This window comes from Mytilus edulis, chromosome 2 (genome assembly GCF_963676685.1).
Source record: "Mytilus edulis chromosome 2, xbMytEdul2.2, whole genome shotgun sequence".
NCBI lineage: Eukaryota > Metazoa > Mollusca > Bivalvia > Mytilida > Mytilidae > Mytilus > Mytilus edulis.
The window spans coordinates 61,557,560-61,567,710 of record NC_092345.1 but is presented as its reverse complement, the minus strand read 5'-3'; the positions used below and the strand labels follow the sequence as shown (position 1 = coordinate 61,567,710).

The 10,151-nt window shown below is 29.5% G+C and overlaps 1 protein-coding gene across 1 annotated transcript; it reads right to left on the bottom strand.

Annotated features, from left to right (window-relative positions):
- Positions 1 to 362: 362 nt before the first annotated feature.
- LOC139512592 (homeobox protein unplugged-like) lies at positions 363 to 9,080 on the bottom strand. The gene is made up of 2 exons (XM_071300316.1): positions 8,274 to 9,080; positions 363 to 2,403 (listed from the first exon to the last, which is right to left on the bottom strand). Exons 1-2 carry the CDS (start codon positions 8,704 to 8,706, stop codon positions 1,904 to 1,906), a joined length of 933 nt encoding a protein of 310 aa, XP_071156417.1. The 5' UTR covers positions 8,707 to 9,080; the 3' UTR covers positions 363 to 1,903.
- Positions 9,081 to 10,151: the final 1,071 nt, after the last annotated feature.

The following is a 10,151-nucleotide window of genomic DNA, read 5'->3' as shown; positions in this document are numbered from 1 at the left end:
GGCCGTTCAGTCATAACATGTTGCAGTTATCGTAGTACTAAATTTGTTGCACGAAACATCAAATCCAGTATATAGTTGGCTGATTTCTATGTATGAGTGCGATATTCGTCTTCGACAGTTTTGTAACTGCAAGTCATGGAGCAGTTTTGTAACTGTAAGTCATGGAGTCGATGTCCAAGATACCACAAGTAACAAAAATATACTGATTAAAGTCTCAAAGTTCACCATACGGCCTTTATTAAATAGTTCAGCCGTTCAAAAACAACTTAACGCCAATTAAAACATGCTCAGAATCTGATAAACATTGTCATAACTTCAATATTTTTGATAGAAACATTGCCCTTTGGTTGTAAATGCAATTAAAAAAATAAATACACTTTATTGACAAAAATATGAAAATACAGAAAACTTAGGGTTCGTGTATATAATACAGTTTATCAATATATTGAGATCACTTTTTTGTTAAACTCGTCGTCTATAGGATTTTGTCACTATAAACATACAGGGTTCATATATAAGTGGTCAGTCAATCAGTCACTAATCGTCTAGAATCAATATTTGCTATTGGAACCATAACTTGTCTTGTCTATTATTTAATTTCAATAAGATGTTTAGATTTGTTTACCTAGAACTGTTTCTTTGTCAGTATTGAATATTATCTAGATTTCCTTAGATCGAAAACAAAACTTTTTAGAAACAGAAGACCAAAGTATATGCACGAGACACATAAACGGTAATGCAAAGAAGAATACCTGGAGACGTCCATTGTCTTTTTATTCCAATTTTTGTTAAGTAACTGTCTCTTATTGTATATTGAGAATTGAAAAGTTTAAAGCTTTGTTTGTTACAACCCCCAAAAGTTAGCAAGATGTACTCATGCGACTGAAGTTAAGCATAAGCACATATTGTTTAAATTGTTCAGTGGCCAAAATTGATCAAATTTTAAACTTGACAATAGCAAAATTTAGTAGAACAATCTCGAGCAATCCGCTAAATTTACCTTCGCTTATCTGTGACTGCAGAATCGACATTTTTTTTTATGGCACCCTTTAAACAATTATATATGGTAACGATAGCAATCAATGATTGACGGGTTACGGTTGTCTCAGAAAAGAGTATGCAAATGGCACATATCAATGTGTTGGTGATGTAATATATATGTTTAATTAAAAAAAAAATCTTAAGTTAAATATTAAGATCTCAGCTTTGTTTTCAAATGGGCGTTTGGTAACCTATTATAATAATCAACATTAATTTATATATACATTTCATTCTTTAGGATATAGAAAGTCATATTTTTGTTACATTATAGTTATAGTTTAGTTATGTTCCTTGTGCATTGGTAGTTATAGATTCAGTTTTCGAGCTTACCAGACGAGATTAATGCTGAGAGCTGATAGACTCATCGTCATCAAATTATATTATATAACTTTGACATCATGTCGATGTATGTTTATCACGGTCTTCTAACAGTCTGAAAGTTCCATACATTTACAGTGTTTAGTAATAAATAACAAGTAGAAGTTACCAAACCGACTAGGTTAAAAAATTGAAATCTCTCTCACTAAAAATCAAATGAAAACCTTACACATACATTTTAATAATCATTCCATAAGTGTGAAATACATTAAACAACATCATCATTTGGAAAGTAACGGGTTATTTAATATGTACACAAATGCGGGATAAAATCTTTTCATTCAAAAAGCTCGCACTGAAAGTTTATGATGTCTTCTAGTTAAACATGCTCTGTTTTTTTTAACTAACCGGGTTGTGAAGATCAAATATGTCTCCTAAAGTTCTGTGTAAAATGTAAATTTGCCGTACGGCAACCATTATTTAAACAGACATGCCAACACAAAATAACAAACTGATCTTATTTCACCGACTTAAAAAAAGCCATTTAACTGGGTGATGTTTGTTTCAATGTCTTTTCAAACTGCTGATGTTGACTTCGAATAGCTAGTCTGTTAACATGCACGGGAATTGGGACAACAATTTTCGGTTTATTAGACATGTCACTTCCTGTTCTACCATGAACCATTCCAGCTTTTACTCTCTTCCATTTGGCGCGTCTATTTTGAAACCATATTTTCACTTGAACCTCACTAAGTTTAAGATTATGTGCTATATGTGATCTTTCGGTAAGCGATAGGTACTTTTTACTGTGAAACTCCTTTTCTAGCTCTAGCAATTGTTCACTCGTAAAAGCCGTTCGTCTTCGTCTTGATTTTACACTACCGGCATCGTTTCCGGTTGAAGAGTTTTTAAAAGATTTGAGGTCAGAAGAAGAATCGTTGAGATCATCACAGTCTATATCGATATCTTTCTCTTCGCAAGAATCTTCGTTGATTTCACAATCAGAGTCTCTTGGTTTCAACGATCTGTTATTACTGCAACTGTCTGTAAAAAAAATAACGATAAAAGTTTGCTAATACATTTCTTTGTTCAAATGGATCGAAAAATTATTTTACACTTTCCAGGCTAAAAATAAAACCAATCGTTAAACAATATTTCAAAATTATATTTTTTTCTCGCATACTTTTTAATTAGTGATTGAATGGTGAATTCTATTTAGACATTTTACTCCCCATTTAATTTAATTTCCAATCTTAGCAAATCTGTCAACTGTGTACTGTAAAAGAATTTAAGAGTAAACAAAAATTTGCAAAGTCTAAAATTCGAATATTCTTCCGCACGCATTTTTTTAATCCACCACATATTAAAAGTTCCTATTTCAATTTTACAGCTTATGATTATCTTGAAATAAAATATCAACATTTTATAGTCATCTAATACATATTTACATATGTCACTTTTATTGTATGATTTTTTGTTTTTGTTTAAAGGGTTAAACATATAAATTATTATTTATAAAATAAAGGTGTTGGTTATTTAACCATATGTAATAAATGAATAATGAAATCGATTAGATGTCTACCCGTAAGGCTGTCCAGATGTAAATGTCCAATTATAAAACGTTTCACAAAAGTGTTGTTAACTTCCTGTGTATTTACATTAGACGTGTCTTGTATTTTCTGAAGCTATCGTAGGAGAAAATGACATTAATTCGTTTTACATTGCTTTCCGTCTTTTCGACATTTCTTACTGTTTTGGACAAAGCCATGTTACACAACAAATGTCTTTCTTAAATGAAAAAGTCCAACATAAAAATCTGTTGTCACAGACCATTCTTGTAAATGGATCTTAATTTTGTTTTCATTGAATTTACTATTGCCTTTAAGTAAACATATCTGTCTGTTATATGAAGCAAAGGATTGCCAGTGTCATACAATTCTTGACAGGGACCGACAGTGAACTGCTCCGCCCATTAATTTTCTAATGGTATTCATTTCATTTAATTATGGTATCCAATAATTATAAGTTCCAGATGGGCTGTGAAGTCTTAGGTTTTTTTTTATCAAAGATTTAGCAATAAAATAATGGTGCATAATGGTTGCAAAACACTAAACTACGATTTGAACTTTTTGGTGAGACTGTGTATCGAAATGGCGTGAAAATGATATGGTTCCCATATTTTGTTGACCATTTAAGTGCATTTTATTAGACATTTTAATGTATTGAATAGCAGCAAATTAACCATTTACAAACTAGTCCACCCCAGTGATTAAAAGCCACCCACATCTGTTTTGGTGCTATTCATAGCTCAAGGCAATATATTGATGGGATATGGAAGTCGCAAAGTAAGTCGAAAATTAAAAGTAATTTAGACCAGTTTGAAAGTCAAATTCTGCACACATATATATATATATATGATTTATAATTTAGAATTCAATGCTACCAACTAAAAGATTGATCCCAATATGATGTCTCGTTTTTTTCCTTTTTACTTTTTTCAAATGGATGATCCGTATTATTCCCAACAGTCTGCATTTTGCTATTCTTTTCCATCGTTACCATATGTAGTCTATTGTTTCCCAGTTAAAATAATTTCATGTAGTTGGGTCTTTGAACCTCTAGGGCCTAACTTTCAATACACCATTAAAAAGGTTGTTTGTACGTCAGATGTGGAACATAAGAGTCAGAATTAAAATATGGTAAACTGATTGAAATTCATACTAAATGTTGAATATCACAGCTGTTTAGTATGTACGAATTTTCTTAATTGTCCAAAACGAGGCTCATTTAAGAGTAATTATATCATAAAATGGAATTTTTAATGGAACTGATGTTGCCCTTACGACAATATAACCTGATTGATTTTGAAAAATTACGCCTAATTTGTACCGTTCATTGACAGTAAAAACGAATTTAAAATAAATCTGAACTACACTTTGATACATTCCTTGTGCTCCATGCTGAACATATGCTTTTTGATAGCTCGTAACCTGGAAATGTTTCCAGTAGAATTATCCGCCTGGAAGCATTTGATTCGTATGGTAGGGTGGGTTTGATTGGCAAAATAGATTGACCAATTTGCGACCGTAAAAATCAAAGGCATACGTAATTGTTGTTTCGAATAAAATATCCTTTAATCTTCAATTGAATACATGTAATAACACCTTGCTTATTTTGTGTGAAAATTGATTTTATATTTAGAAAATAGTTCAGAATATTAAGAAATATTAGATGTATATTTAATGTCGAAATTCAAACTTAGTCATTACAATCCCAGCTTGTTACTCATAAAAAAGACGATCTATGTCGGTTGAAAGTAGATTTAAGGACAGCTTCTTGAACTTGCATCAATTAAGGACAGTCATTAGAAGTTTGAAATACTTATATATTAGGTAGAGAACGCCTATTAAATATAAAATTGTTACAAATACATATGAATTTTATTTTATCTGTCGTTAAATTTAACACTTTTTATGTCGGTACCCAAACTCAACGGTTTAGAACTCGTTAAAATTTCGACCTGAGAAACCGCATCATAATATAGATATTCAAAACACAATATTTTATATATAACATACTGAACTATTAGGGAAGAAATCAATTTGAGGATGTACACTAAAAGTCAATGAGTTAAATAAAGAAATAGTTCTATATTAAAGAAGTAGTTTACTTTATTTTTCAGGGACAATTATCAAAAGAAATAATTTGAAAAAAATTGGGAAAATTCACAATAACTATCCTTAAGACATCCGAGTCTTATTATTTTGAGATTTTTTTTTTAATTTGGAAAATCCTTTTTTTTTTACAAATTGAACAATCCTGGAGTCTTATCTGAACATTTGTAAGAAATTGCGTACAAGAAAAATGGAAATGTAGACAGTAATTTCAATAATGAATTTATTTTGATTCAATATGTTTGTGTATTTTCTCTGAAGGACTTATGACTAAGCTACAACGTATGATCTCCAGAAGACATTTATAATCTTAATCGTTAATCCATCCCCGAGAGATGTCGCTTTGAAAGCCGAACTAACATATCAAAGTGTAAATCATTCTCATTACTTTTAAAGCAAATTTTGTTAAATTTAGTTTAAACGATTATTTAAAAAGGCTGTTTTGTACTATGGCTAAATATTAAAATAGATTTAAACATGTGTTGCGGATTTATTTATAAGAATCTCTCATGCGAAAATGTTACAAGTTTTTGAAAAAACGAAATGGAGTATTATTTGATGGAACAGTGGTTAGGGACTTAATTTTGAAGTCTTTCAACATGAAAAGTCACCGTATGACAAATCAGTTTCTTTGATCGACAGTCAAATTGTAAAATAATATTTTGATTATTTCATCGTTTTAGTCATACTTAATTGTTACATTTTAACCCCGGTTCACAACAACTGCATACCACCTCTTTCAAATCACCAAATAGAAATATTTTTTATTAGTTGTAAATGTTCTACGAAAAGCGGCACATTGCACAATATACCTGAATTGAAGTGCTATTTGCCAGTTTAAATGCAGTTTTATTTTGTTTTTCATTAAAAGTTATGTAGCAATTTGTATAATTCCAAACTTTCTATTGTGGTTATAAGGCTGTAAATGATTTCGTTCGTGTTGGTTTTTGAAAAAAATAACATTAGAATATATGCAGATATACATGTATATAATAACATAACTGTGTTGTGATTGAATATAATTTAAGACATATCAAAAACACAGATTCAGTTTTACAAAATACAAATATGTATAATTATGCCTATCAAATTAGTACTAAATATATAAAAATCACTATGTCTGTTATTAAAACATAAATATAATGGTAAAAACAAAATTCGAAATAAAAGTATTTTACAGGAAAGAGTATTTTTTTAAAAGTGAAGCAGAATATATACATATTTTTTTTTTAATGTCAAAGAGTTAATTATAATAAATAAGAATCCCTGGCCTTGCTTGGAACATTCGTTTTGCAAGGTTCAAAAGTCGACATGTTTAGAGTGGCTCTTTTATGAATTGATCTGTTAATATTATTTTGTGTGATATATCAAATGTTTTAAAGAGGTGAGATTCTAACAAATTATTTGTTGTTAAATATGTATTGTTGTTGTGTTTCTATATTAATATCTATAAGTTTGTTTAATTTCTGGATTGCTATGGTTAATGTATAAAAAAAATTACACAACAGTAATTAAATTTATTTTGTTTCGACTGTCTCAAAAACATCACAAAAAAAGTTTAACTGTATATCAATGTAAAACATAGCTTCCTCTTCCAATAAAACAAAATTTGTATGTTGCATATATTCATCGACGTATTCTTTTGATAAACGTAAAGATAATTCTATGTCTAAACCAATTCTAAATAAAGTTCCTTTATATGGAGCCGTGACAAAAGAAATGAAAATGGTGAAATTCTGTTGTTTTATTATTTATAATCTATTTCAGATGGAGCGAATGACCAAACTATATTTAGCGTTTGTATTTTTACAATTATTTGCAGGAAAATTTAATACATTTTGGCATTTTATCTGAGGGGGGCGATGGCATAGTTTAATTTATCAATATCTTTATCTTTAAAATAAATTTTTGCGGGGAAAATATTAAGTACCGAAAATTTAATTTGCCTGAAACATCTTCTAAGATCAAGGATGTTTTTGAAAATTATATATCTTTTAGTATATTGAAGCAATGGTTTTGAATAGACAGATGCTTGACATTTTTGATAACGTTTGGGAAAACTGTTCAAATATTTCCATGATATGTATAAAAGGTATATTTTTCAGACGACATATATACTTTGTTTTGCAGGTAAAACCAGTTAACAGTACAGAATGAAATGAATAAATAATAAAAATGAAACCACAGTAGTTTTTGAAGAGCTTAAAATCATTATTTTATCGTATTTGTTTAAAAAAATCATTTCAAAAAGTAAAATGAGTGCTATATAAAAAGCAGAGTAGAAAATTAGAAGATGTGACAGTTATAACAGAAAATTGAAGCTAGGATTATTCCTTGTTAAATATTACTTTAGTACAAAAAAGTGAAAAGTAACATTTCTATAAAAAAGTAAAATCATATGACCTTAGCCGTTATCGGGTCAAGCAAAATGCAAAAGTGTGAAATTAGAGATTTTTATTTAATCCACATACCCCGGTTGGAATTCATCAAATTTGAATTTATAAGACGCCAACGTGCTGTTTCTGAGTAAACAATATTCAGAAGTTTGTAAGAAACAGTTGTCAGATCAATGTTGTACCGAACGCCCCGTCATTTTGTCTATTTTATCCCTATATATGCTGACTTTTCGTGAGTTGCAATCCAGCCATTCATAAAACGGTTTCTGTGGTTACCCTTATTATTGACCACACAAGTACACCTATACTGATAGTTCTTGTATTTCTTCCTAATAAAATCTTATAAGTTCTTAAATATTTGAATTAATCTTTTAAATGGTATTAAATATATAAACATTTAAAAGTTTTGATTGCCAGACCTACGTAACACATGAACAGTAGATAAAATTAGATGGTTTTGGGATCTGTTAGTTGAAATTATTTTCTTTTTTTTTCGTTACCGTATTTGAATAGCTACAGTATTTAAAGAAGAACAGGAAACATATATTAACATAATATATTATTAATAGAATAGTAACTTTTTCAAATATACAGCGATTGAATCCATTTTTGATTTTAACCAAAACAAAAGAGGTGACAATATTTTGCAATATTTGTCAATTAAATATTAAACCATTTAGACCATAAAAAAAGGTTAAATGATAAAAAAAAATGAATGGATCTAATCTTTTTTAATAGTAAAGCTATAAAATGATATCATTTGTTATCCTTATATTAGCATCATTGATACAATAATTTTTGTTTTTTTAATTTTTTTTATGTTTTATGACAATGAAAACAATACCTGTGCTTAACGGCGAACACCTGTCAAATGCATCTCGTGAGTCTGTTCTAAGCTCCGCGTGCTCATCAGCAGACGATTTCAATGATGGTGATGATTGCTTCTCGTGTGCTCCTGGAGAAAGTTTTGATTTAAAATTTAATCCTGCAAATGGAGCCATAGGGTTTACGTTTGGAAGACCATACGGATTAGGAAAATGTCCTAAGGTGAATTGTTGTGCTCTGGCTGCAAGAAGTTGTTCTGTTGTAAAGTTTTGATAATTAAATGTAGAATCTGAAGCCTGACTAGAAGGTGGAAATCCTGTTATTCCTGTTGTAGGGGGCATGAAAAAATATCCAGAATTGCAAAACAAAGGTCCATACCGGGATGCCACTGCAGTTGGTGCCATTAGAGAATCAATTGAAAACGACCCAATGCCTGGGCGTTGCATCGACATGGCGGAATTATGCCTCAGTCCGATCTTTAAAGTTTCTACTGCTTAGTCCCAAGAGTAAACACTCAACTATAATGTGTATGTATCGCTAGGTGTATATGAAAATGTCCAATGTCAATAGGAATATGTTTTGATCTTCCAAGGTATATTAAATTGAAAGGAGTGGGGTGAATAACGTATATATCATTCTTAAATTACTTTGTGTATTATTCCTCAAATTAGGAAACGATTGAATCCGTGACAGAATTTTAATTATATCCTGTAATCCCATTGGTCCCAAACACGCTCATTGTTAAATCCCTCCTCTTTGGCTATTTGTATGGGTCAATAAAATGTTTTCATTGGTTCACTTTTTATATTCAGAATTATAGTTGGTCCTCCGATGAAATCAAGTGAAGGTAATTAAGATAAATGATGGCTTGAACAACTTTCCATAGAAAACTATTTTATGAGACAAGATTAATAATGAATACTGAAATTGAGCAACCAAAAGGTGGTCACCTTTGATCAGTACAAGTGCCTGCAGAAAATGTGAAACGATTAAAAGTATTTATCAGGTAGAGTTAAAAACAAATACAAATAAAATTTTAACGATAAAATTGTCGTTAACCTTATTTGGTCGTATAATTTTGTGTTGATCAGATTATGATAAAATGTGTTAAAACAAGTGCCTTGTACAAAGTAAAATAACCACGATATAGCTGCCTGACGTATTTTATTTTCTTGTATCTAAATGTGCAGCAAACAATATTTGATTATTATATACACATATACGAAAAAAAAAACAAACAAACAAAAACTCAGTCAACTTATTCGAAATTATACGAAATAAATAATTTGTAACAGTCTATATCTGTGAAAATTCGAAGTTTGATTTTTATTCGAATTAAAAGAAAAACAGTATGCGTGTCGGAATTGTTTTTGTGTTGAAAAGATTTTGAAAAATATTTGATTTGCTACTCATTTAATATTTTTTATTAATTCATAAAAACGGAATAATAAACAAAATATTTAGAAAACCTTAAATGGATTTAAAAGTTTCACTTGATTAAATGGACAGAGTTTACATATTTGTAAAGACATAATTACGAATAAAATTCTCAAAAAGCGCATATGGATAACAAATAAGTTCTTCTGTACGGAATATACGTATATATGTATTCCTAAAACTATAGATTTTATAGTTTTTGTAAAACATTTCAAAAATAGATTTATTATTAAAAAAATATATGAATAAGGATAAAATTTAGATATTTCAAGTTTCCAAATTAACTTGTATCATTTAGATATTTATTTCTATTATATAATAAATCACAGTATGATACGTTATGCATGAAAATCTGTTAGGGCTGAAGATTATAGCAATGAAGCTTCAAGAATGTATCAAAACTAACGAAAGAAATTGAAACTTTATTCTAAAACTTCTTTATTTGAAAATAAAACGATAA